The sequence below is a fragment of the Podarcis tiliguerta genome, assembly GCF_965153285.1.
Source record: "Podarcis tiliguerta genome assembly, chromosome: 7".
NCBI lineage: Eukaryota > Metazoa > Chordata > Lepidosauria > Squamata > Lacertidae > Podarcis > Podarcis tiliguerta.
This window is the reverse complement of record NC_139540.1, coordinates 15,443,945-15,471,467: the sequence shown is the minus strand read 5'-3', so window position 1 is coordinate 15,471,467 and position 27,523 is coordinate 15,443,945. Positions and strand designations below refer to the sequence as shown.

Below are 27,523 nucleotides of genomic sequence, written 5' to 3'. Positions count from 1 at the left end.
CAGGTTTTAAAATTTGATTTTAATATGCCTTCTGTGACTGAGATGGGTTGCAGTACCATGGGCAAGAAATATATAAACACCCCACATGTACACATATCTCAATTTCCTTCTTTCAGTGGGTTTTGTTACTGGCCCCTCTACATATTACAATATGATACTACCATCAGCTTTAATATACATCAGTCCAAGAGATTTTTACCTCTGAGATTCCAACACAGCTTTATGAATAAGGTTTTAATAATAACTAGAGACAGTTGCAGAACGTTTAAAGAAAGTATTTGTACACTGCATTTTTAGCTTTTCAAAACACATTAGTTTTATCTATAAAATAATTCCAATGTATTTCAACATTGTTACATGATTAACAGAAAATCCCTAGGATTTTAACTATTGCTGCAAAAATCCCAACAACCCCATTCCAAATTTGAGCCACCAGTCTTTATGTTCTCTTCAGTCAGTAATCAGTATTGCTTCTTATGAAACGGGTCTTCTAGAATTATAAACTTTAAGTCCATTCTGCACTGAAGAACGAGCATATTTTGTCAGCAACGCACCAATCGTTTGCTTCTCTGAACATAAGTCCCTGCAAAAGAGAATACAAGCACTATTCATGCAACTTCCAAGACCACACAGAAGGACCATTTGCTTCAGTTACTTTTAAAACACTCCAAATCAAATTATGGATTTATCCCTAGTATTACAGTGCATCATATCAAATGCCACACACTCTTGACTGAAGAACAGCAGTGGAAACAAAGAACAAAGTAACAGGAAAAGGTGCAGAAGGAAATGAGAAAGGTGGGTTGTGAACAGCTTCAAAAGCAAGGAGACTTAAGTTTATGCTGCAAAAAGTGAAGCCATTCCATTAAAGGATATGAAGATGTTCATGGTGAATTGTGCCCCGTGAAACAAAAAATGAGGTATGTTTGTGATTCTGTAACATTCAGTATTTTTATTACTTACTGTATATATGGAGCTATATCAGCTTCTGTCCATTTCTCCCTAATAGCGAATAAACTGTTAAATCTTTCCTGGTTATCTTCTGGTAAGTCTTCAACATTTAGCAAGGAAATGGTTTCTGGTCTGGAGGATTTGTCCACAAGAGCCAACCCCTTGAAATAAGAAGATATAGAAAACAGAATCATTGCATTTTGTCCTGCTTTTACTTTGAAGAGCTCAGGGTTGGCGAACCCAGCCCTCACATTTCCTCATCCTCAAAAAAAACATAAAAGGTGGGTTTTGAACTCTGGCCTGATCCACTCCAGCATACTGAGTCTCCTCCTGCAGAGCAGATCCATTTTCTTCTGCCTTGAGAGCACCAGTTCTACACCTGACACACGACATTTCCATGGATGTAAACTGCTGGCTTTATTTTACCTTTAACTGGTCCTGTCTAGTCGTCATTCCTTCAGGGACGCTCTGCTGCCATACTTCTTGGAATTCTGCGAGACTGAATTTGACTGCGTTTTGTAAGAGCATCTGTGCTGTTGCTCTGCATATCTTCTCTTCATTCATTTCAAAGTAAGTCTCGCCTAGGAATGAGTATTAAGAACACAATAAATTATGGGTGGTGGTCAACTAAATTTTACTCACAGCAGACCCACTGAGATAAAGGAACATGACTAAATTAGGTTCATTAATTTCAGTGGATCCACTCTCAGTAAAACATAATTAAGCTGGGCATGTTTAGCCTGGAGAAGAGGAGGTTAAGGGGTGATATGATAGCCATGTTCAAATATATAAAAGGATGTCACATGGAGGAGGGAGAAAGGTTGTTTTCTGCTGCTCCAGAGAAGCAGACACGGAGCAATGGATCCAAACTACAAGAAAGAAGATTCCACCTAAACATTAGGAAGAACTTCCTGACAGTAAGAGCTGTTTGACAGTGGAATTTGCTGCCAAGGAGTGTGGTGGAGTCTCCTTCTTTGGAGGTCTTTAAGCAGAGGCTTGACAACCATATGTCAGGAGTGCTCTGATGGTGTTTCCTGCTTGGCAGGGGGTTGGACTCGATGGCCCTTGTGGTCTCTTCCAACTCTATGATTCTATGATTCTAAATACCATCCTTTATCTGAATTCTTAAAAAAAAACAGTCACTTTAAAAGTATGCAGTTTGGGCAAATTTGGATATATCGTAAGTGTGCCCTAACAATGTATATTTACCAGGGAGTATGCTGTCAGTTTTAGAGTAAAAAGACTCCACAAGTTAGGGACCCAACCACTGCCACTCTCCTTCTCCCTCACCTTATGCCCTTTTCTCCTTGACTGAAGCTTGGCTGCAAGCAAAGCATGTGGCACAAACCTGGATTTAAACTGGATGATACAATGACTTATGCAGTGTGCATGAGAAGGTTTAAACTTCTAGGCAAGAATTTTAGATTTGCATAACAGCAACTGTGTTTCACAGCATAGGTATAAACAAACAGGTTGTCTCTATTACAGCTCATTTGGCAATAATGCTGCTGCTACTCACATTTGACCAGATACACTGTCTTCACTTTTGTCAACCCCTGCCTACAACTATTTAATCAGGTGCTTTAACATTATTACTTTAAAAAAGCATGCACTCATGGAACTAACTTACCTTCATCAACGTATTGCTTTCCATAACTCACAAGAATGTGTTCTATCATTTCCCTGGAACAAATGTTTTGTCTACTTTTAGTATATGAACAAAAATTATATTACCATATGTTACAGAATTTGGCCATCTCAGTTGATCCTCATCAGGATCAGGTTGGGGGGGGGGGACAAAAAACACCTGTACTTAAATTTGTAAATAGCAACTGGGTTTTCCCCATCCTCCTACTGTTTTCCAGAAACTGTGCCTGTATTCCATTCATTATGGTGCCAATGGGAACTCCTTTTGTTTGTTTGGGGATCATAGCTGCATAATTGGGGATAAGGTAAAGGTAAAGGTACCCCTGCCCGTACGGGCCAGTCTTGACAGATTCTAGGGTTGTGCGCCCATCTCACTCAAGAGGCCGGGGGCCAGTGCTGTCCGCAGACACTTCCGGGTCACGTGGCCAGTGTGACATCGCTGCTCTGGCGAGCCAGAGCCACACACGGAAACGCCGTTTACCTTCCCGCTAGTAAGCGGTCCCTATTTATCTACTTGCACCCGGGAGTGCTTTCGAACTGCTAGGTTGGCAGGCGCTGGGACCGAACAACGGGAGCGCACCCCGCCGCGGGGATTCGAACCGCCGACCTTTCGATCGGCAAGCCCTAGGCGCTGAGGCTTTTACCCACAGCGCCACCCGCGTCCCTATAATTGGGGATAGGGTTAAGCAAATCCCATGTGTTGATGTTCCACTCATAGCTGTCAACCTTCCCTTTTTTTGCTGGAAATTCCCTTATTCCAGCACTGTTTCCTGCTGCTATCCCGGATTGTTAGATATTCCGTAGACTATCCCTGGGACAGGTGAGGCTGCTGATCCCTTATTTTCAAATCTGAAAGTTGACAGCTATGGTTCCACTGAACATCCCCTCCAGCACCTGCTGATATTTTATGTATCTGAAGTGGTCCAGAGGATGGAGCTGTTATAACCAACAGAACAAGAGCACCTTCTGAATGAAAAATGAAGGTGAGGGTGGGCCCTTCTATTCTGGACTAAAATGCTGGACTAAAATTCTGGACCTTACATTTTTATGCAAGGGCTAACAAAAGAACTTACTTGGGCTCTAAAGGTCCGAGTTCTTGAAGACATATGCTTAAAGGGACCTTGCTGAATGGCCAGGACTCGGTATATATCAATTGTGTCACATGATTCAACAATTTCATCTCATAATCAAAGTCTAGAATCCGCCAACAACCTGCCAAGCAGAGAAGCAAGGTCATAATCAAAAACCAGCAGAAATTGTAAAACTTCTTCTATAAAAGTAGACTATGATCTTCCACATCTTTTTAAAGAAGAGGCAATTGTCATATGCTAGCCAAGTACCCATTGTTATGATACCGGGGACAATTCATATACTGCAGAAATGTTTTGCATAGTTGTCCAAAAAAGAGTTCTCTTCTATGCACGCACACACACACACACACACACACACACACGTGTGCTCCTCTACATGCACACCCAAATGGTGTTCAAGATTACTTTGTCTCATAGAACTCAATGGGAGCCCCTGAAAATGGAACCCAATCTTATCTGCACAGCCTCTGTCCTGAAAAATGGAGTGCCACACAAACAGAGCACAAAAATTAGCTTTTAATAAAAACTGAGGAAAGTAGGCTAGAATAGGAACAAGAAAATGCTGTGCTACTTTTCTGGAAAAAAGAGCTTCCTACAGTCACCATAGCCACCGTGGTCAGTCAAAAGACGATACGCCCATAATTATCCATCAAAATCCTTGCAAGTAATTTTAATCCACTCCTTTTCATGTTACAATACAGTAGAATCAAGTAAATCAGCCTTTAAAGCTCAGAAACCTTTAGATAAGAAGGAATTCTAAGAGACAGGGAGAAAACAATGCAAATAGACCCCCCCCCACACACACATTAAAAATATGAGCTCCAGATTATCTCCAAATACCTTCAATTTGGCATGCTTTTAGAACCTTCAGTTGATCCATTATTTCTTCCTCACTTGCTTGGACTTGATCTAGTAGCTCTTCTGTTGTGTACTGTAAAAGACACACAAAAGCATTAAGCCAATATTTATTCTCATACTAGACTTTATGACTATCTGTCTGTAAGGGTCATAGCCAATGAATTTATACTGTTAGCATGCAGTGGGACTTCTTCTCCTCTCCTGTGACCACCCCCTTCTCTTTTGTTAGGTTGGGGAAACCCCAGAACATATGGAGAGGGATGTGGGGAAGGTGAAAGTACTTGCACTAATGGGACAACCACATTTCCTTGGATACAACCCTGAATCTCCATTGACATTGATAATGCTACATCCCACAGTGGGAACGGGGTGTAGGAAAGAGAGATAATGTATATTACTCTCAAACTGGACAAGCATACACTGCACCAATCCCAAGTGCTTGCAGCATACAAGTCCTATCTCAGCACATGCCTCACTTATCATAATGACAGATACTTAAGTAACAATCTCAAAAAGAGGAAACGGAAAAAAACCCCATCAACTTATTTTTAAGATTTGTGAAGTAATTCAAACTCTTTAAAATATAATTTTTCTGACAACCTTAATTGTTTTGAATTATGTGTTTAATAGAAGTAGATTCCCATCTTCTTGAACACCATATCCACTAATCTGTTGGTTATAGAGAAGCCCAAAGGAATGAACCTTCTGGTACTCTTGGAGCTAGCTTTATGTTTTGAAGCATAAGCCTTTGATAACTAGCATTGGGTAACAGAAAAGGTGAAGGAGAAGATTCAAAGTTCATCTCTGCTGTGAGCTTGTTAGGTGACCTTAGCCAAGTCTCTCTCTCTCCCTTCCTACTCAGCTCACTTCCACCAACAGGGAGAGAATAATACACACTTTTACCTTACAGGATTGGTGTAAGGTAGGGCAGTGTTTAATATCACTTGATATTCACCAGTTACACTCATTACCTTGCAATCAATTAATAGCTTCATTTCTATTCTTTCACAAGAGCAATCTAAACTATGCATTTTTTAAAAGCTGATGCCCAAGAAGCTTTCCCACCAACTCCTCTCCAGTGTTTACCTTTGATTTAGTCGAACTTCTCTCGTTTTCACTGTCTGGTCCTTCATAAGGATTTTCCATCAGAAGTTTCTTGAGTTTCTTTAACTTAGGTCGGCATCTTCTTAGTTCCCAGTAATTGTTGGAGAAGCCTGCAATCTATAGCAATAGCCTTAATTGGAATTTCCCATGACTAATATTTAAATTTGTCAGTCGCAGACAGAGATCCCCTGATCAGCATCAGACCTTGTAATGAAAATATCAGGATGCCCCTCTGTTTGGCATATCAGATGCTCCTTCAGAGGGCACCTTTCCAGTTTCCAACGGAAGGTAGCCATTGAGGTGGTGAGAAGAATGAATGCAAAAAGGAGAAACGTGTCCCCAAAAGCACCAACTAAGAAGATTTATAAGCTCAATGTGTTGCAGAACACAAGTTCCATCTGTGGGAGCAATCTTAAAACTTCAAAATGTTGTAGAACAGCTGAAGCTGCTTGCACAAACATTGCTGCCTAGCTGGTACTGTAGGGAAGACCCTTTTGCAGAACACATTTCTCCTTTTTGCATTATTTATGGTTCCGTGCCTCCTTTTTGCATTTGGGAGGTGGCCAATGAAAGACAAATAGGACTTGGCCTATGAATGTGCAGCGCCACAAAAACTCCTGTATCTGCTTCATGGTCTTGCAACTTTCAAATAGGAAAAGAATTCATGCTAGTGTTCTGTCACGTACACTTTTTCTTTAAGAGAAGTAAGACTATTGTAAATCATGCAGCTAGAAATGGGGGGGAAATAATGCTATGTATGGCACCTGGGTCATCCAACCACCAATACCAGCCCTGTGTTCTAATTCCTGTTCAACCTGTTTAACTTGTTCAATTCCTGTTTAACTTTTTTAGGTTATCTTGGATCAATCCTTCTCATAACCCAAATCATAGAATTGCACTAAGCATAAGACAGGACCACCCCTTATAAACCACTTTGAATGCCACGGAAGGAAGGAAGGAAGGCTATGAATGTGATAGTTTTTTAAAAGAATATATAAATGGGAATGGGTTAGAACCTACATTTCAAAGATAGTTAGCCACTTGCAGTTGGCTTCAGAAAAGTCTCTCTCTCTCACTCACACACAAAATACCTGAGTGTAAAGTATATTAGAAGCTGTCTTGTTTATACCAAGCTGCTCTGGAGTTTCACAGCCAGGTATGAAAAGCAATGTATTAGAGGTATCTGCTATTTTCATGTCATAGGTTTTATCTTTACTGCATAACACAGCATGTTCATCGCGGTCTCCGCGGATCACTAGGCTGCAAAACAAAACAAAACAATTAAATACAGAGTCACTGCAGCAATGGTTTGTTTGGGTTTTTACAGCAGCATTTACTTCTGAATAGCAGGCAAACTTTTGAAATAATGAAAGGATACTAGGTTTCAATTGTTACCAATGTTACTATATATATCAGCATATTATATATAAGAACAGGGAATTTGACTTGCTCAATGTTGAAAACAAACAAGCAAAAAAACCCAACCAAACTCTAACTTCATTCTCCCCATTTGATTCACAACATTTGGGCCCTAGTTCAACACATCCTTCACTGTGTTGTTGTTATTTTTAACAACCCAGAAGTGCAGACAATAAGGCAGGCCACAACAGTCTTTGCTATTCCAGTACACTTTGTCGTGCATACAGACTGTACAAATATGTCTTGCAAGTCTCAGGCTGCACCACTCGGCAATCTACTAAGGTGTAACCAGAAGTAAAAAATGCTTACAATCCTGCATACAGGATGCATCCAACTGAAGTCACTAACCACCAGGACTTATTGAAGAGCAATCTGATAAAACACGAATGCCTTGCAACCCACAATTTCTAAATGTTGATCATCCTGCCTTGACGTAAAGGCGAGTAAGGCAGTTCTCTCTTTTCATCTGTAGTCCAGCCTTGAATCCCACCAGGGGGAAAAGGTTGGGTAAACTTAATGCATAATAATAATAAAATAAGTTTAATAACACTTTAAAGTTTGTTTTTTTTTAAAAAAACTGGTTGTCACTTAAACCGGGGCACACTTTCAAAGCGGTCTTTTCAAGTGGTAAATGTTTATTGCTCCAAAATCTGAAAAGCCAGTCATCCTGATTTTGGGGGGCTCCTGGTAAGGAAGGGGTGTCTCTGGACTTGTATATAAAAACCGTGATGCGTGCTCCACGTGGGAGCTCCCTAGGAAATGCTATTTACCCTCCACGCCGTCTGGGGTCGCTGTACACTAGAGCCAAGCCCAACCACAGAGCCGAGTCCTAGAAAGTACCGTTTTACCCGCTCTCCCCCCCCACCGGCAGCGTGCGCATGCGTACCTCCGCCCCGCTTCCAACTCGGCGCAAAGCTCCGGCTCCAGCTGCAAGAGGCGGCACTCCCCGGCGTCCGCCGCCTCGGCGCTGAAGCTGAGGCACTGCGCCGCGGGGAGCAGCTCCGCCGGGTCCAACTTGGCGACGTGCAGGGTGGCATCTACTTCCTCGCGGCTCCTCATCCTCGGGGCGGGGGGGGGGGCGGCCCGTAACGGAAATGACGGCCTCCTTCGACGTCTCCTAGCAACGGCGCGCGGAAAAGTGGCCTGCTCCAAAAGCGCGCCAAAAAAACCGCTCAGAGTGGGCGGGGCCTAGCGCTTGACGTGTCTGATTGGTAGGTGGGAAGGGGCTTAAAGCGGCAAGGCTGTGATTGGGCGCGAAGCTAAAATTTGCTGGCGCTCTTGCGGGTGTACTTAGCGCGCGGCTTTTACTTAAGGGTTGATTCTGTGGTTCTTGTGCATGTTCGGTGAAATAGAAGGTGGGAGGGAGGGAATATTTTTATTTTTTTTAATCCCTGTAAATTTTTAAGAAGGTAAAGCTTCTGTGTTCTCTATTTTAAAAAATTACTCCTAATCCAGGATTATTTCACTAGTGTTTAGTTGAGATTCCTGCATTGCAGGACTACATAACCCCTATGGTATCCTCTAACTGTACAATTCTATGATTCTGTGTTGGATTATTTGCAATTAACTTTCCTATTTCTACAGTATTCAAAACTCAATGCTCTTCGCAGTTTACAGTATCTTTAACTATTTGCACCACACAAGGGGGAAAAAAGCATGGAAGGGTTTTTGGTTTATTTAAAAAGCAAAAGTTAAGGTTTTTCCATCTAGACCTATGCATATTTATGCAAATGTTAATCCAGTGAATTCAGTGGAGTTTACATATAAACCAGATTGCCAGCTGACCATGAACAGGGCTTGGCGACTTAGCAGCTGCCAATGCAGTATCTTTAGGATTGGAATGGCATGATCCTGTCTGGCTGCAACCAATAACCGTGTTGCAGCTTCCAGACCATTTTCCAGGGAAGACCCATGTAGAGCGCATTGCAGTATATATTACCTCTAAATGGGTCCACACCAGACTTCCTCTCCTTTTGAGTTTGGAAGCAGATTAAAGGCTGTATAAAGAACCATGTTTTTCTCTTCATGCGGCTTCCCCCTGTGGTGAACCACAGAGGTGCAGATTGGATCGTCTTCCTGGGCAGTGCGGAACAGTATTCCCAGGCTCTGGACCAGCCTCACCAAACTCAAGCTAGCCCTTGGATCCTCTTAAATGGCTTTGTGTTTCAGCTGGAACTTTGGAGCACCTATGGTCTTTTCAGCCTTGTTTCTGACACAACTCCTGGCTCCTCTCTTGACAGGTGCTCACAGCTCTTGCGCTGAAGTTTGTGGGTGCCCACAACAAAGGGCTTCAACTTTGCTGATTGACTTTGTGGGGCCTCAGCCCCACAAATATATTATGTTGTTGTTGTTGTCGTCGTTTAGTCGTGTCCGACTCTTCGTGACCCCATGGACCAGAGCACGCCAAGCACTCCTGTCTTCCACTGCCTCCCGCAGTTTGATCAAACTCATGCTGGTAGCTTCAAGAACACCATCCAACCATTTCATCCTCTGTCGTCCCCTTCTCCTTGTGCCCTCCATCTTTCCCAACATCAGGGTCTTTTCCAGGGAGTCTTCTCTTCTCATGAGGTGGCCAAAGTATTGGAGCCTCAGCTTCAGGATCTGTCCTTCCAGTGAGACCTCAGGGCTGATTTCCTTAAGAATGGATACATTTGATCTTCTTGCAGTCCATGGGACTCTCAAGAGTCTCCTCCAGCATCAATTCTTCGGCGATCAGCCTTCTTTATGGTCCAGCTCTCACTTCCATACATCACTACTGGGAAAACCATGGCTTTTACTATACGGACCTTTGTCTGCAAGGTGATGTCTCTACTTTTAAAATATATTATAGTGGGTGCCAAAGTACCCATGGCCTCCAGTGTTCACAGCTTAGCCTTGTGGGGTGGTCACACAGATGTGAAAGCAACAAAGAAAGCCTTGGGATGGGCAGAAGTGTCTTGCTGTTCCTTTGTTGCTGCCCACTTGCAGATTGCTGTGCCCTTCCTAGCCACACTGTTGAGGCAAATAGCAACTGCCTCACCATTGGTGACCAACTAGGCAACCCTTTGTCCATCATTGAAGATCTTCTATTTCTCAAGGGGAGACCATTATAGTGCAGGGATAACCTTTGGCCTTCCAGTTGCTGTTGAACCCTCACTTTTTACTTCTCCCAGCCAGTATTACTAATGGGAAGGAATAGAGTGGTCTGAGAACATCTGTAAGACCACACATTCCCCACCCCTATTGAAAGGCACTCAGTCTCATTCTATGTCCAAATAAAGCCACATGGGGGCAGACTGTCACAGCACATACAAAGTGAAACCTGTTGCATTGACAAACATGATGCACAACTAGAAATATACTCCAGAAAGCTCAGCAGGTACTGTTCATTTCCTGCTTGCTTTCACTGCTGGAGAAAATTTGTGGCATGTACCTCCTCCTAAAAACCTTACTGACTCTAGCAGCTGGATTCACTCTTGCAAATGGAGCACGTTATTTGGGAATGGGATCACACACTGGCTTGTGGTCTTCAGCATGTGATTGTCTCACTGTCTTAATTCATCTTTTTGCAGAACTGTAACTGTGAGCATTGACTTACCTATTGCAGAAGGATGTGTGGGAAGGATAAGTGCTACTATTGCTTGAGTTTGCAGGATCACACCTGGTACACAGCTCCTTGCATGTACTTGTAGCATACTGTGATGCAGGTGGTGTAGAATACTTTGAAGGGTAAGTATGACTTAACGTGTAGCATGTTTGTGGGCTGCTGTAAAATGTACATATAGATATTTGGTTTGGATTTGGTTAGCAGCCACCAAAATGAAAGAACCAACGTTAATAATAATTTTCAGACTTTTAAAAGGCTTGGTGATGCTATAAAAAACAGAGGATTTTTGCCTCCTCTTTTGGTTTCTCATGAGCCTCTGATCATATCAGTCAAGGCTGTTTGTGGCAAAAATGGAAGATGACTAGCACAGATAACCGTCATAAATTGAGGCAATTATAATGGGGCCGATTGACTTCTAGAGAAAGGAGGTGCTGAAAATTGCCCACAAACATATTGTGGGTTTGTCAATTGCCTAGTGTAGCTTGGCCTAAAAAGCTAGTTGTGTTTGTTCTTTTAACCACAGGATGTCCCTTGTTTAGGTGTGACGAGTTTGTGAATTGTGTGTGACGTTAAACATGTTTTGGAAATAGAGCAGAGTGGACACAACCAGTGTGGTGGTCCTTGGTACAGTGGTGCCTCACAAGACGAAAAGAATCCTTTCCGTGAGTCTCTTCGTCTAGCGGTTTTTTCGTCTTGCGAAGCAAACCCATTAGCGGATTAGCGCTATTAGCAGTTTAGCGGCTATTAGCGGCTATTAAAGGTTTAAGGGATTAGCGGATTAGCTGCTAAAAGGCTATTAGCAGTTTAGTGCCTTAGAAAAAGGGGGTGGGGAGCGGAAAAAAACCCCCCAGGAATCGCAAGGCATTTTTGTCTTGCGAAGCAAGCCCATAGCAAATTCGTCCTGCGAAGCACCTCCAAAACGGAAAACCCTTTCGTCTAGCAGGTTTTCTGTCTTGCGAGGCATTCGTCTTGCGGGGCACCACTGTATTAGTAAGTATTGATGTGTATAGAATTAAAATTCTAAATTTCTAGAGCAGACAGAACGGTTAGATAAGATATCCTCTTAAATAGCAATGTAAACCACAAGCTATCCTCTTCAATAGCAATATAAACTACAACAACTAACGTATGGGGACTATAATATCTACTGAGCAGATCCGAAATGCAGCAGAGACAACCAGCCCCACCCATCCAATATACAAGTGTGTATTTGTAGATAGCAACTGAAGTGAGAATGCTGCCGCTATCTCCCCAACTTAAGCTCACATTAGAAGGTAACTAAATATAAGGTTTATTTGCACATAATTGCAGACTGAGGTTATGATGGAAGGCTCACAGCATTAGCACTCCCAACAGATCCTGCAACCCTCATTAGATTTCTAGTGGGACCACCAAAGCCATAGATTTGTATCTTGCACAGAGTACAAGATTTCTAGTGGGACCACCAAAGCCATAGATTTGTATCTTGCACACACTTTTGTCTCATGCAGGCCTAGTTCAAGACTGCCAATCTCTCTTGTTGTTGGGGACTGACTGGGCGAAAATTCTATTTCTGTTTTCCTAAACGTACGTCATAAAATGTCCTAGTTTGCACATAATGCTAAGCCATGGGTTGTAAAAGTACTGCTCTGAAGACATTATTTGTTGTTGGTTTATAATCCTTGGTTTGTTTTAGCTATTGTGGCTTGGAGTTATGTCCCATCTGAGCATCTTTTCTTGATTTGTTTAGCCATTCCTCAGATCCTTACTGAGCTACAAAGGAATAAGGCAAGAGCAGCTGGAAAACAAAACAAAAAATGGAGATAAAGCTGTGGTTTATTTGATCATCTGTTAACTCATGGTCTTTAAAAGAAACCATGGCTGGACATTAAGTATGAATCAGGCCAGTGAAGTGACACTGTAACAACCAAATTAGGTAGTTGCAAAGTTGTGATTATCTCCCTCGCCCCCAAATTGCTCTTCCTAGGAGATAATCTCTCACACATAAGGTTTGTCGTTTTGTAATAGCCAGAATAAAATAAAAGCTAAACATAATTGAAACTGGGGGAAAATCAAGTTCTAGTTGCACCTGATCAAAATGAAAACTAAACATTACATTTGATGGACTTCAAGTAAAAGCAAAACTAGAGAACTGACATGATTTCATTAGATAAATGGAAGCAAAGCAAATAAACACATGGCAGAGAGTCTTATTTCTTTTGCTGAGCTGCCGTGCAATTACTTGCAACAAGAGCTGGTAAGTTTTTGAAGCGTTGGCACCAGCTCAATACATTTTGCTGCCTGTTGAGAAGGGTGATTTCTCCCACCCCAATCCAAAAACTGATTGAGTGGCAGTTGAATCTTGCTTCCATGCTATTGATGGACCACCATCTTCCACAGCACTTGGAGGTAGTCAGCTTGCTTAGGTAATGTAATGTAGTCCACAGGGCCAGGGCAGGGAAGAGACCACTTGCCTCCACATTACCCTTCATCTGCTCCCTGGGACAGTCACTCTGCTTTGACTGACGGTAGAGTTACTCAGGGATGTTACATTGGGCCAGGAAATAAGGCAGAAATAAGCAATGGGTTCTGGCTGCAGAATAGTGAAGCCACGGAAGGAAGGAAGGGAGTAAACTGTGAACATTTTGAGCAGCAACAAAAAGAAAAGGACATATGACAATACTCAGGGGGGAAATCAAATTATTTCTCATTAGTACAGGAAGTTTGAAACCGGTTGGTGGATTCCCAAAATACAACCCTTCTGGAACTCAGTTTGTCAAGAAATAGTTAAATTGTTAACCGTATGGTCACTTCCCCACCTCAGTTTGTCTGAAGCTGGAGATGTACCCGCACACTGCAGAGAGATGGTGTCTCATTCAACGTTCGCTGCCAAATTGTTACCAAACACTGGAAAGATTTAAATGGGGCTACCCTCTTAACCTGGTACAACAAACTGTGGGAGATAGCTTTATTGGGAAAAACTCCAGACTAAACGTATTTCCTTCTGCAGTGTTGGATGGCAGGTTGAGAGGAGTTCCCTACCAGGACAGACTTTGCTCGTGTGCTCAAGACATCGATTCCATAAAACATATTTTGTTGCATTGTACAAAATATGAGCAAGCCAGGGCTGAACTGATACTACCCTTGCTGGTACCTTTCCCAGGAAAATCGGAGCTCACTATGTCAGGTTCCTATTGGAAGACCGGACAAATTCTAGAACATTAGCAGTGGCAAAGTTTTTATCGGCGGTTGCAAGAACAAATAATCCCTATATTCTGAACAAAATGCTTGTTTAACCTGGAGGTAGGCTGTATGAATTGTGTATTGCTTTGTAATGATTTGTTGGGTCTCTGGACCGTAATAAAGATAGATAGATAGATAGATAGATAGATAGATAGATAGATAGATAGATTAGACAGATGGGAAAAACTCACTTGCACTTTAAGAGTAGCAAGAGACCAAAACAAATTATTTGTAATATGGTTTGATGTGATTAATTATGTAAAGGATGACTTGCACAATTTTAACCTGTGACCAGCATTCAGATCCATGGTTGCTCTAAGATGACAATCTTCCCTCCCCCTTCCCAATATGCTCTCTATATACATCAATGCATAAATCCAAGACAAATCTTTCTGTTTATAGTTAAGAAATGTGTAAATAAACTCCTAATCTGTACCCTTCCTACCCCTGCATCCTGAATTTTTCTTTCGTTTATTGCATATTTCTGTATTAATTATTTCTTGAACTTAGCGCTTTCCACATTGTATGGTTATTCTGAATCTTTGTATTCCATAAAAATTAGTTTTTAGAGACCCAGCAACATCTGGGAATAGTCTACCTTAATAGCTGTTACTCCAGCCATGCTAGTTCTAAGGCACCACTGAATTCATTAAACGTCAGAACAGCCATGGTGGGGCTAAAATGGATGACAGCAATTTAAAAGTCCAGCTGCGTGCAAGGTGCTTGGGAGTTCGAACCTTGTACCGAAGAGAATTGACAGCCAATGTGTGACTTTGGCACCTATGTTGACGCTACTTGATAAGAAAGACATGTCTGGTAAGATGCCAAGGAGACCATTATCAGGCAGCACTGCTGTTGGCAAAACCATAACAAACTTGGATTGTTTTGGGGGGAAATGTAGATATCTAATGTGTCTCCAGCAGGAACCTCACACCCAAGGTCAAATGTAGCTCTCCCAGAAAGTTTCTGGACTGATCATTGTGAATTGATAAACCATTTTGTTACAATCGTCTCTTTTTCCACTAGGGTGTGTGTAAATTCAAACCCAGGTTAACTATTGGCACATGAGCTTAGTGCGAGAAAATCAGGATAAATGTGAAATACACAGGTTGTCTGCAGGAGCTCCCCAAATGCTTTTGTTATCCTTGTTGTACTTTCTGTATTTCATTTCCCTCTGGTTGCACTGTTTACAGTTCTGCCCCCACCCCCAGGTGTACACTTGTAACTCAGGATAACATTTTATGCATCTGATGAAAGGCAGTCTACTCCATGAAAGCTTGTGCCATAATAATAAATGTGCTGGGGTTCATAGAATCGTAGAGTTGGAAGGGACCCTAAGGGTCATCTATTCCAACCCCCTGCAATGCAGGAATCTCAGCTAAAGCATCCATGACAGATGGCCAGCCAACCTCTGCTTAAAAACCTCCAAGGAAGGAGAGTCCATCACTTCCCAAGGTAGACCATTCCACTGGCAAACGGCTCTTACTCTCAGAAAGGTGGTATCCAGTTATTTCCCCCTCTCAAATAAGACACATCAAAATTAATGCACCTAAATTAGTCTTAATCATTTCACTAGGTCTACTCTGAGTAAGACTATTTAAGGTCTTTGGTTCTATTCGGTGTGGTTATTTTCTCACAACTGTGTGCAGTGTGGCACAAGCGTACCAGGATGAGTGGAAATGCATGCTGGCACTCAGAAGTCTACCTCAGCCAATGGACCTGTGTATTGCAGAGAGAATTAAAAGAAGCAGAGATAAAGGCAAGGCTATGGCGCTGTGGGTTAAACCACAGAGCCTAGGACTTGCCGATCAGAAGGTCAACGGTTCGAATCCCTGTGACGGGGTGAGCTCCCGTTGCTCGGTCCCTGTTCCTGCCAACCTAGCAGTTTGAAAGCATGTCAAAGTGCAAGTAGATAAATAGGTACCGCTCTGGCGGGAAGGTAAACAGCGTTTTCGTGCGCTGCTCTGGTTCGCCAGAAGCGGGTTAGTCATGCTGGCCACATGACCCGGAAGCTGTACACCGGCTCCCTCGGCCAATAAAGTGAGATGAGTGCCGCAACCCCAGAGTCGGCCCCGACTGGACCTAATGGCAGGGGGCCCTTTACCTTTTATGCAGTGAAGCAGATCATGTAATCACACATGACACACATTTGGAATTAGAGGGCAGGAACCTTCAGAGCAGAGGTCAGTTCAAAAGTTTATATACTGTATATCAGGAATGTCCAAAGGACTGTGATCTACTCCCAGTTAAAAAAAAAAAATAAAAAAAAAATGGTAGTGATTTACCCATTATCATTGGAGGGAGGAGGAGCATGCGTGGGGTGGGTGGGTGGAAAGGGAAGGTTGCCAAGAAGAGTTTGGATTTGATACCCCGCTTTATCGCTACCCTAAGGAGTCTCAAAGTGGCTAAGAATCTCCTTTCCCTTCCTCCCCCACAACAAACACTCTGTGAGGTGAGTGAGGCTGAGAGACTTCAGAGAAGTGTGACTAGCCCAAGGTCACCTAGCAGCTGCATGTGGAGAAGCAAGGAATCCAATCCGGTTCACCAAATTACGAGTCCACCGCTCTGAACCACTACACCACACTGACTCTGCCAAGGGTTGGGTTGGGGAGGATTGAGCAGAGTTGCTGACCTTTTTGGGGGATGATCCCATGACCTACCAGGAACAGCCAGGGATCATGATCTACTGGTTGGACATGCCTGCTGTATATATTACTGATGTACACACCCCAATCTCCAAGCAGTGCGAGATTCCAGATGTTTACCTAGCCCTCTCTTTCCTTGGAATGAGGGGCATATATATTTCATGATAAATGGTTTACATATAAACAACCTGAGCTTATGGAGGAGGCACTCACAGCATGCAGGTCTGGCTTGCAAAGTAGGCATTGGCACAACAACTGATCAAAGTAATATTGATTTGATCTTGAAAGAAAATTATAAAAATGTTTTATGAGATAATTTGTGAGGGCCCCCCGAGATTTCGACCTCCCTCTGTAGGGTTTAATCTGGAACTGTTCCTCTTCCCAGACCCTCCAAGTGTCCCTATTTTCCAGGGACAGTCCCAGATTTACAGAAGCCATCCCAGTTTCTGATTTGATCCTGGAATGTCCTGCGTTTCCATAGGATGTCCCTATTTTCATCGGAGAAATGTTGGAGGGTATGTATACCCCTAGCCAAAGAGATAAAGAACTATACAACCTTTAGAAGACATCTGAAGGTAGCCCTGTATAGGGGGTCTTTTTTAAATGTTTTTATATATGTTCGAAGCTGCCCAGAGTGGCTGGGGCAACCCAGTCAGATGGGCAGGGTACAAATAATAAAATTATTGTGGAATAACACGTCCCTATTTTCATCAGAGAAATGTCCTCCCCCTTTTGCCCCACAACAGCCCTGCGAGGTAGAGGCAGATAAGCGTATGGCCCACGGTCATCCGGGGAGAGCTGAACCTGGACCATAGCTGTCAACTTTCAGATTTGAAAATAAGGGATCAGCAGCCTCGAAAATCTAGACAGCATTTTAAAAAGTAGAGACATCACCTTGCCAACAAAGGTCCGTATAGTAAAAGCTATGGTTTTCCCAGTAGTGATGTATGGAAGTGAGAGCTGGACCATAAAGAAGGCTGATCGCAGAAGAATTGACGCTTTTGAATTATGGTGCTGGAGGAGACTCTTGAGAGTCCCATGGACTGCAAGAAGATCAAACCTATCCATTCTGAAGGAAATCAGCCCTGAGTGCTCACTGGAAGGACAGATTGTGAAGCTGAGGCTCCAGAACTTTGGCCACCTCATGAGAAGAGAAGACTCCCTGGAAAAGACCCTGATGCTGGGAAAGATTGAAGGCACAAGGAGAAGGGGATGACAGAGGACAAGATGGTTAGACAGTGTTCTCGAAGTTACAAACATGAGTCTGACCAAACTGCGGCAGGCAGTGGAAGACAGGAGTGCCTGGCGTGCTCTGGTCCATGGGGTCACGAAGAGTCGGACACGACTGAACGACTAAACAACAACAAGCCTCGAAAATAAGGGATCAGCAGCCTCACCTGTCCCGGGGACAGTCTAAGGGATATCTAACAATCCGGGAAAGCAGCGGGAAACGGCGTTGGAATAAGGGAATTTCCCGCAAAAAAAGGGAAGGTTGACAGCTGTGACCTGGACCTTGCCAGCTCTTGATCTCCCATTCTGCACCACCGCACTTGGCTTGGCTGGCGGAGCCCCGATCGCCTTTCTGTTACTTATTCTTAGGAAGAAGAAACGCAGCGCAGCTTCTTAATCAACCACGATCCCCCTTTGACCCATTTTCTCTCCTCCTCTCCCCCCCCCCAGCTGTTGTGGAAGGAAGAAGAACAGGAAGAACTCAGTTAAGTCGAGGGGGGGAAGGGGAGGGGGGACCCAAGCAGCTGGAGTTGCTTCCCTGTTCAGCAAGCAAGCAGCCGCGCAAAAAGAAGCGCCGCCTCTCCATTTCGATAGCTCGCTCTGCAATCATGTGAAAGGTCGCTGGTGGGAAAGAGGGGAGCCCTCTCTCCCCACCTCCCCTTTCAAGCCTTCCCAGCCCCCCTCCGCCGCCGCCCTTGCGCTGAACTGGATCATCCTGCGCCGCTGCTGACATTGAGCGCACGCTTTGCGCAAGCAGCGCCTGTCCCCAGCCAGTGCCGGACGGAGGGGGTCGCTGGCGCCTCGGCTGGATCGCCTCTGCTGCAACCACGTGTCTCCCTCGCCAGCTGCCTGTCACACACCACAACAAGAAAGCCAGCGGGGGGGATCTTTTTTGATCGCTTGCAGAAGGAACGCACGACTTTCCCCCAGCCCAGGTGAGTGGAAAGCCCTGGGTGGGTGGTGGTAGTTTCTGTTTGAGCTTGGAGAGCCTTCGGTGGCTTTTCCTCCCGTGACTGATGATGCAAGAATGCAATTCTCCGGAGACAGAAAATCTGCTTTTATATTTCTCCCTGCGGCAGGATTAGAGGGGAGGGGAGAAAGGCTTCGTTCCCTTTGACCCGTCCGCAGCTAACATTCCCAAACTGCCGCATGCAAAATTATTGCAACGTGAAATGAAGGGGGGAGAAGGGGGGTGGGAGGAATCTGCCCAAGAGCGCTTGAATGCAAGGCTTGCAGGACGGATCGGAGCGAGGCAGCTCCTCGGTTCCTGCAAGGAAGAGAGGAGCGCGCGAGGAGAAAAGGGAAACTTGTGAAAGCGAGGAATAAAACGCGTTTGCGCGTTGCCAGTTGCGAAAGAGCTCAAGGGCAGGAGGTGAAACAGAGATGCAGCGAGCCAACGGGCGACAGAAGTTTTAATTGAAGCGGATAGGAAATGGTCTCTGGAGAGCGCAAAGCTTAGAGTGGAAGATGCCACCGTGAGGGACGGAGGGGAGGGGTTAGGCACAGAATTGGGCTGCTGGAGGGGGGTTCAGGGTGATGTTGAGGTTTCTCAGAGTTGAAAGGGACCCCGAGGGACATTTAGCCCAACCCCCTGCAATGCAGGTATATCAAGGTGGCCCATGTGGGGATCAAACCCACGGCCTTGACGTTATCAGCACCACGCCCTAACCAACTGAGCAAACTGGTGTTTGGGAGGTTAGATTGCAAAGCTTCAGCTTTGAGCACTGGAGAGGCTGAGGAAGGAATCCAAATCTGCTCCCTGTTAACCTTCCGGCTCTTGTGTGCACCTGGCCAGGTTAGTGGCGAGATGGAAGAAAGCAGCCTGGGCACCATGCAGCAGAGAGCGACGGAGCTGGAGCACATGGCCGAGGTCCTGCTTACAGGGGAGCAGTTACGGTAGGAGACCTGGACTTTTCCCTTTGCAAAAATGTCATGAAAGTGAACTGGGGAGTGAACCTTTTGCTGATGGGGACATGTGGGAGGAACCACTACTTGGGGGGCCTAGAGCTCTACCATGGGCAATGTGAGGGGGCTGCAGCGGGTTTCAGGGAGAGTGGCATGTGTCACTGCCCTGTACTCCCTAACCTCAGATGCACTGGACAGGGCTGGCCCAAGACATTTCAGCCCCCAAGGTGCCCTCCCCTTCCCATCAGGGAAGACAGGGTGGATGACAGTGGTTACATACGCTTCAGGTTACATACGCTTCAGGTTACAGACTCCACTAACCCAGAAATAGTACCTCGGGTTAAGAACTTTGCTTCAGAAATCGTGCTCCAGCGGTGCGGCGGCAGCAGGAGGCCCCATTTATCTAAAATGGTGCTTCAGGTTAAGAACACTTTCAGGTTAAGAACGGACCTCTGGAACGAATTAAGTGCTTAACCTGAGGTACCACTGTACATCAGGAACAGGGGGTGAGGAAAGATTGACATCAGGATATGCTGGCCCTGGGGACCCTGCCACCTGAGGCGGTCACCTCCCTTGGCCTCATGGGTGGGCCGGCCCTGAGGCGGCATTGAAATTGGAAAACAGAACAAGAAGAAGAAGAAAAACCTGCACCTTTGAGAACAGTGGTACCTCGGGTTAAGTACTTAATTCGTTCCAGAGTTCCATTCTTAACCTGAAACTGTTCTTAACCTGAAGCAGCACTTTATCTAATGGGGCCTCCTGCTGCTGCCGCGCTGCCGGAGCACGATTTCTGTTCTCATCCTGAAGCAATGTTCTTAACCCGAGGTACTATTTCAGGGTTAGCGGAGTCTGTAACCTGAAGCGTCTGTAACCTGAAGCATATGTAACCCGAGGTACCACTGTCCTGTCCTGTCGCTTATGTCTTTTTATAAGGTTTACAGAGAAAATGAACACTCTCATGCATCCAGTTTCATATGTGCATTCTTCAACGGCATGAATCACCATAGGCAAAACTTTTCAGGGTAGAGAAATGTCTTGCCGCGTCCTGCAGTATCTGTAATCTACTGTAATTTGGTGCAATTTTCAGTTCAGTTCAGTGAATTATTGCTGCATGGGTTATTTGACAGCAGGTCAGCCAACGAATTCAAAAAGGCAAAGGGAGGAGGAGGAGGAAGAAGAGTAAGAAAGGAAAGATAGTGACTGCATTTCTTGTATGCCATGAGTGTTTAGCATGGGCAGCTGCTTATATCAGACCAAACCTGTTAATCATGCTGAGCTCCCTTCAGGCTGCATAAAGTCCAGGTCATAAGATAAGACAGGAAAGTGAGTAATCAGAATGCAGGTCTTAGCATCTCTTGGGCATTAAACTCATTATGGAAACTCTATTCGTCTTTCATGCGGTCCCAAATTAATTAATTCCCCCAAAGAATGAATGGAAAAGTGCCAATACCACAGCAGTACATTTAATTTTGGAAGATTGCTCCCTTAAACCCAATCCTGAACACGTTTCCTGAAAAGTAAATTCTGTTGATCTCAGTAGGATTTACTTCCAAGGAAGAAGGATCACATCTTAAGCAGAATGACGATGTTTTTTCCCACCCATTTCCTTCCCTATTTTTAAGAACTAGCGTGTAACCGTGGTGGTGGTGGATTCTGCAGGTGCAGAAGTCATTATAATACAACTTTCTAACATGTGGTTCGAGGGGAAATGATTGTGTGTTTCTATGAATTAGGGGGAAAGCACATTTCCAGACTCCCGTTATCTGTATAATAACGTGTGGTTTGGGGCCTTTCCATATATATTTTTTAAAAAACTTCGCTTCTCTTTAAGCAATTAAATACTGATCCTTTCTCTCTTAGCAATGTAAATCTCCTTAGGAGAGCCCTCCTGGATCAGACCATAGCCCATCTAGTCCAGCATCCTAATCTCTCAGTGGCCAATCAGATGCCTACAGAAAGTTTGCAAGCAGGACAGGAGTGCAGTAACAGTCTTCCCACTTGAAACTCCCCAGAAACTGGGTGTTCAAAGAAGAGGCATACTGGAACTCGTTCTTGGCCACCATGGTTAGAAGCTATTATCCTCCACGAATTTGCCAAATTCATCTTAAAGCCATCTTGGTTGGTGGCCGGCCATCGCTACCTCTTGCGGCAGTGAATAGAATAGAATAGAATAGAATAGAATAGAATAGAATAGAATTTATTATTTTTACCTCGTCCTTCTGGCTGGGTTTCCCCAGCCACTCTGAGCGGCTTCCAACAGAGTATTAAAATACAATGGTCTGTTAAACATTAAAAGCTTCCCTAAACAGGGTGTCTTCTAAAAGTCTGGTAGTAATGTTTAGGGAACATTAAAAGCTTCCCTAAACAGGGTGTCTTCTAAAAGTCTTCTCTTTGACATCTGGTGGGAGGGCGTTCCACAGGGTGGGTGCCACAACCGAGAAGGCCCTATGCCTGGTTCCCTGTAACTTGACTTCTCGCAGCGAGGGAACTGCCAGAGGGACCTCAGCACTGGACCTCAGTGTCCAGGTAGAACGATGGGGGTGGAGACGCTCCTTCAGGTATACTGTTCCATAGTTTAAGTATTATATGAAGAAGTACTTTGTTTGTCTGCCCTGAATTAAGTTTCAACATTCAGCTTCGTTGGACGGACCCCAGTTCTAGTATCATGACAGAGAGGTTTTTACCGTCCACCTTCTCCAACCTCAGTGCATATCCTTTTAGAAAATACTTGCGTAAATACGGGCCCTTTGCCAGTAGCCTGTACAGATAATAGATGGAGAGAAATCCATTTGTTGCCTTTCATTTTCCGAAGGAAGAGGTATGTGCTACAGTACAGAGGAGAGGATGGGGAGGGACACAGCCTAAAAATAAATACATACACATAACATACACATCTAAAGAGCAAAAGCTCCGCAGAATGGCAGGGGACCAGAAATAGCCTTTGTTGGGGAGGGAACCAAAAGCTCTGAATATTTATAGGAGTCGGCAGAAGAAGAACCAAAAGTTCACAAAATGGCAAAGGGAAGGAATTGTGTTACCAAGGGCAAAAGCCGATAGGTGTCTTTGACACTTGCCTGCCATTTTCCTGGCAATAAAAAAATAAAGATGAATAACCACATAAGAAAAAGTAGCATATCTATTGCTATGCCTTCTAGTTCCTGAGAAATGAAGGTATAAACTTTGTAAGCTAAATTAACAGCTTCTAGGGATTATCATAAAGAAACCGTTGTGGGAAGAACTTTGTAACACTACTAAATTTTGCATCCATTGCAAGGAAATATGCTTGGGGATGGCTGAGGAATTTGATCGTTGCAGATTTTAATGTGAACTGTGCTTTCTTGTTTAATGTGTGGTTGCAAAATACTGTGACAACAGGATGAAATGGATTTATGAAAAATCTATAAGAAACTGATCTGGGCCTGAAATAGTCTGATCCGTCCATCCCTAAATTTATTTCAAAACTCTGTGGCGCATACGTTGAATTTTACAAAAAAGATTCAAGGACAGCTTGTTGACATGCTGTAGTGAGGCAGGTGGACTGATGTCTATAAGTGGTTAAAAGTGTTTTAACCAGTGTTGCATTTTTAATATGAGTGGCATGGTGGAATAAGCAATGGAATTGGGTAGGGCAGAACAGGTGTACAATTTGCCTTGGGCATCAGTGGCCACAAGGTAGAATAGTTTCTACTAGTAAACTTCTGGCTGATTGAAAGGCAAGGATTTCTAACTCCCAGTCATTGAACAGTAGTAAATACACCTCTCTTTTGTTTTAATTCTCTGGAACGGTTAATCTTTTGCTAACCGTTTATTTCTGAGATTCAAGGCTGGCACAAGAGATTGTGCCATAGACTCCTCTTTGTGGCAATAGCAGCAACACGGCTATTCTCTTCCTTCCATCCCATTTCTTCTCCTCCTCTCTCTCCCCCCCATCCCTCTTTCCCCTCCCCATTTTTGGGGTGGAGAGCTATTCCATTATCTGTAGCAGCACAGGTGTCTTCTCTGCCACCTTCTCTTCCTTGCCTCTCTCTGAGAAACAGGGTCCAGACGAGTTTGCAACAGTCCATAGAAAGGCTTTTAAAAACAAATTTAAAAGCTTTAAAATGATTCTAAGTTTGAAAAAGCCGCAGCAGTGCCACAGGTATTCTCTTGACCACCTCGCCCAGAATGCCTGTATCCAACGATCTTGTTAAATCTTGTTTTGCTTTGTTATGGAAACTGTGCATCTTTCGAAAGAGGAACATGGGAAGGAGAGAGGAAGTGTCAAAGACTAGCCACTCAAGCGTATCAATAATCAGTGGAGATTTTTATACTGAAGTCAACAAACTGTCTGCATCAGGATTCTGGAGTCATTCTATACCCTTCAACAGGACGCCACTAACATTCCAACCCCATAGAGAATTGTTTGGAAGTAAAGTCCACCCCAAAGTATTTAAAAACAGATCATAGTGTGCATAGTCAGCAATAGAAATAAATGCAAACATGCCGAATTAGTATATTTTTTTGAGTGTCAAAGTGCTTAATAAACTCCTTTATTTGAAGGAGTTTTCTATCTGAAGGGTCAAGGCCAAGTCTGGTTTAACAACAACAAAAAAAGAACCATAAAAAGGGAGAGAAGAGGCTTTGAGTTTTTCCCATCTACAGTGATCACCTGTTTGTCGGACTGAGGAGGCTCACAGCTCACCTGGTCACAGGTGATCCCACTGTGGTCTTTCCATTTAAATTTGAGCGATTGTTTCTAACTTTTCATCTGTGCATTTTAATTAGCACATAGAAATTTCGTTCTACTGTTTTGTTACCTTGTTTTTGGTGGAGCATTTCCTCTTTATCATATTTTAAAGTGTTGTTATTTACACAAGTGCACATGGAACCAGCAACTGCCATTTTGCCAACTTGTTTGGGCTCATTTGGAAGGCTTTCAAGGGGGTGGGAAGCTCCTTCACAGTTCGCCTATTGTTTGATCTCTGCTAGACTGATAGCTTTAGATATTGTGGTGGAGAAATATATTCAAATGGGGTTGTGTGGTGCTGTTTTATCAGCGGTCTCCATCTGTAGGGTAAGAGTGAAATTCTCTAAGGAACGAGGTGATAGAGCTTGTGGCTCTACAAGCATAGCCACATGCCTGTCGACCTCCCAATAATTAAAAAAACCCCAGGCATTTGCAAGTAATCGATAAAATTCTTGACTGAGCTTAACAAATCATTTTCAAGGAAAGGGTGGCTATTAGAAAACTGTTCCTTAATTGCAAGCAATCCACTACCCAATCAGAATAGTTAACGGCAAGAATCTCCTCTTCAATATGTTGAAAAACCACATTCCACGTAGCATTTATAATCCCAATTGACACGCAACCAGCCCTCGTTTACAACAGGTTTTATTACAACTAGATTTATACTTCACCTTAAATTGAATTGAATTTTCCTGGCAAGCAACACGGGGTCAAGTTTGTTCTAATGAAGGTCTTGTAAAATGGCTGACATTAAGTTTCTCTCTCTCTCCCTGTCTCTCTCTCTCTCTCTCTCTCTCTCTCTCTCTGTGTGTGTGTGTGTCTGTCTGTCTGTCTGTCTGTCTGACATAAGAATGAGTGAGTGCATATATGAATTTCACTGCTCCCTGAACATCCTGCTCATTTCTTCCCATCCTCATACAGCATGGGGTTTTGCCCCATCTCGTTCTCATGTGGTTGGGTGTGGAGGACTCCCTGGTCCTGAATGGGGCAACTGTGCCCCTGAAGGACTAGATGCGCAGCCTAGGAGTAATTTTGGACTCACAGCTGTCCATGGAGGCGCAGGTCAATTCTGTGTCCAGTGCGGCTGTCTACCAGCTCCATCTGGTACGCAGGCTGAGACCCTACCTGCCCGCAGACTGTCTTCCCAGAGTGGTGCATGCTCTAGTTATCTCCCGCTTGGACCACTGCAATGCACTCTACGTGGGGCTACCATTGAAGGGGACCCGGAAACTACAACTAATCCAGAATACGGCAGCTAGACTGGTGACTGCGAGTGGCCCCTGGGACCATATAACACCGGTCCTGAAAGAGCTAATTTGGCTTCCAATTCCTTTCTGAGCACAATTCAAAGTGTTGGTGATGACCTTTAAAGCCCTAAACGGCCTCAGTCTTGTATACCTGAAGGAGCGACTCCACCCCCATCGTTCAGCCCGGACACTGAGGTCCAGCTCTGAGGGTCTTCTGGCTGTTCCCTCACTGCGAGAAGTGAGGTTTCAGAGAACCAGGCAGAGGGCCTTCTCGGTAGTGACATCCACCCTGTGGAACGACCTCCCTTCAGATGTGAAGGAAATAAACAAACATCACTTTCTACTGCTATCTAACCAACTTTGGAAAGGTGCTAAATTCTTTGCTGTCATGTTTTCCTCACAGCAAGGAGTTCTGTGGCTCAGCTTTCCTCAAAGCTGAGTACCGAAATTTGTTCTGAAGGTATTGTGACTCAGCTGCCCTGTTTTAGGCAGAATTTGCTGAGCCAGGTATTCTAAGTGGAGAAGACTTTGAAATATATATTTTCCCTTGCTATCCCTTGAAGTATTTTACCCATCTCCTGTCATTTCTTCTCCCATTCCCCTATCGTACTCAAATTGTACCTTATTCCCACCCTCCAAATGGCCAATTTCATCCCTCCTCCTTGGTCTAATTTCTTACTATAAGAGTTTCCCTCTCTTTATTTCTCCCTCCTTTCTCTACCCTGTTTCCTTGGCGATTAAATATTAACTTTTACTTCACTTTCTGATTTCCTTCCACTTCTCCTTTGGCCCTTTCCCCTCCTGGGAGCGAGAACTTCCTTTCCACCTCCCTCCTTGAGCATCTGTCTCCCAGGCACCTCTGCACAGCATATAAGGAGCTGCTGTTACTGACATTCATCAGAAGACACTGAGTCAGTGGTGGCACTGAAGCTCATCTGGAAGCAGCTCAAGGCTCACCTGCGGTGGGTCCTGGCTCACTGTTTGAGGAACACAGAGTATCTCCATGGCTGAGACTCAGCTAGAAAGAGGAACGTGGAGTGAGAAAGCATCAAACACCAGCTGCAGTCAGCTGCCAGAACTATGTAACTAGTTTTTCCTAAGCAAGGAGCATTGTGTCTTTGAAATGCCTCCTCCTAAAGCTCCTAGACTCTGTGTTTTCTGCCAGCTGGCTTTTGTGTGTCAAATAAAAGGCCACACAAAATCTGGGATGCCATCTTCCTGTTTTTCGTTGTGAGAGCGTGGCAGCCATTTTGGTTGCTGCGATTTCACGCCATAGTTCCCCCCCACCCCCCAAAAAAGACCCCCACACTTTTTCAGGCATGGCACCCTAAAACGCACGATCGGGTAAAAAGCATGTTGCAAAATTGTGGCAACCAAAATGGCCGACGTATTCTTGCGATAAAAAACGGGATGCCCCGGTTTTCCTGGGACACTTGTGGGGTATATTAAAACTTTGTCACTGAAAATATATTGGGGCTTATGGGCTAAGGGTTTGCCATACCTCTCCTAACACAATTCAATTAATACCGTAGCTCCAAACCAAAATGGCTGCACTGCTTCATCTGTGAAATAACTTAAAAGCAAACTTCTTCCAAATAACCTAAGTGCTTTCTGGTGTCACTTTGCTCTTCTGTGAACAGTTAGGAACACACGAAGCATCTTCTTCTGAGTCAGAACATTGGTTCATCTAACTGTGCAGGATTTTGGACAGGTGACTTTCTCAACTCCCCACTTTGAGATGCCAGGGATATTGAAACTTGGACTTCTCTGGAACTGAGCCAAAGCCCTTCTTCAAATTATCCAAGCATTTCCCAGTCTTGCTTTATTTTAAAATACATTTTCTAGAACACCTATTCCAAGGTCTAGGCTGAAATCCTATCTCTTTCCCTACA

The 27,523-nt window shown here is 44.1% G+C and overlaps 2 protein-coding genes and 2 long non-coding RNA genes across 6 annotated transcripts in view; 2 read left to right on the top strand and 2 right to left on the bottom strand.

Annotated features, from left to right (window-relative positions):
- On the bottom strand, window positions 1–9,389 carry DSCC1 (DNA replication and sister chromatid cohesion 1). The gene is made up of 9 exons (XM_083450642.1): window positions 7,957–9,389; window positions 6,743–6,911; window positions 5,634–5,768; window positions 4,530–4,620; window positions 3,672–3,810; window positions 2,582–2,634; window positions 1,378–1,532; window positions 964–1,112; window positions 1–583 (listed from the first exon to the last, which is right to left on the bottom strand). The coding sequence occupies exons 1-9, from the start codon at window positions 8,127–8,129 to the stop codon at window positions 475–477; spliced, it is 1,173 nt and encodes a 390-aa protein (XP_083306768.1). The 5' UTR covers window positions 8,130–9,389; the 3' UTR covers window positions 1–474.
- A 1,381-nt stretch (window positions 9,390–10,770) lies between these two features.
- Window positions 10,771–12,393, bottom strand: LOC310682250. Its single transcript, XR_014513811.1, has 3 exons — window positions 12,132–12,393; window positions 11,637–12,088; window positions 10,771–11,276 (listed from the first exon to the last, which is right to left on the bottom strand). It is a non-coding gene; the product is annotated as an uncharacterized lncRNA (long non-coding RNA).
- Window positions 11,816–14,885, top strand: LOC310682280. Its single transcript, XR_014513841.1, has 2 exons — window positions 11,816–11,930; window positions 12,386–14,885. It is a non-coding gene; the product is annotated as an uncharacterized lncRNA (long non-coding RNA).
- A 3,010-nt stretch (window positions 14,886–17,895) lies between these two features.
- Window positions 17,896–27,523, top strand: part of DEPTOR (DEP domain containing MTOR interacting protein) — a 60,410-nt gene continuing 50,782 nt past the window's right edge. Inside the window, exons 1-2 of one of the 3 annotated variants that reach the window (XM_083450637.1) lie at window positions 17,896–18,688; window positions 19,549–19,649. In XM_083450637.1, coding sequence (XP_083306763.1) covers window positions 19,561–19,649 — 89 coding nt within the window. In that variant the 5' untranslated portion in view covers window positions 17,896–18,688; window positions 19,549–19,560. Of the gene's footprint in view, window positions 18,689–18,820; window positions 19,650–27,523 lie in introns of those variants that run through there. The other 2 variants (XM_083450639.1, XM_083450638.1) reach the window with 2 other exon arrangements.

Bases quoted from the DNA above. Each gene is read 5' to 3' on its own strand.
- DSCC1 (XM_083450642.1), bottom strand. From the start codon at position 8,129: ATGAGGAGCCGCGAGGAAGTAGATGCCACCCTGCACGTCGCCAAGTTG. The intron at 6,912-7,956 runs GTACGCATGCGC...TTTGTTTTGCAG, and splicing joins GAGTTGGAAGCGGGGCGGAG to CCTAGTGATCCGCGGAGACC. The intron at 2,635-3,671 runs GTAAGTTCTTTT...CATTTGTTCCAG, and splicing joins CTCGGACCTTTAGAGCCCAA to GGAAATGATAGAACACATTC.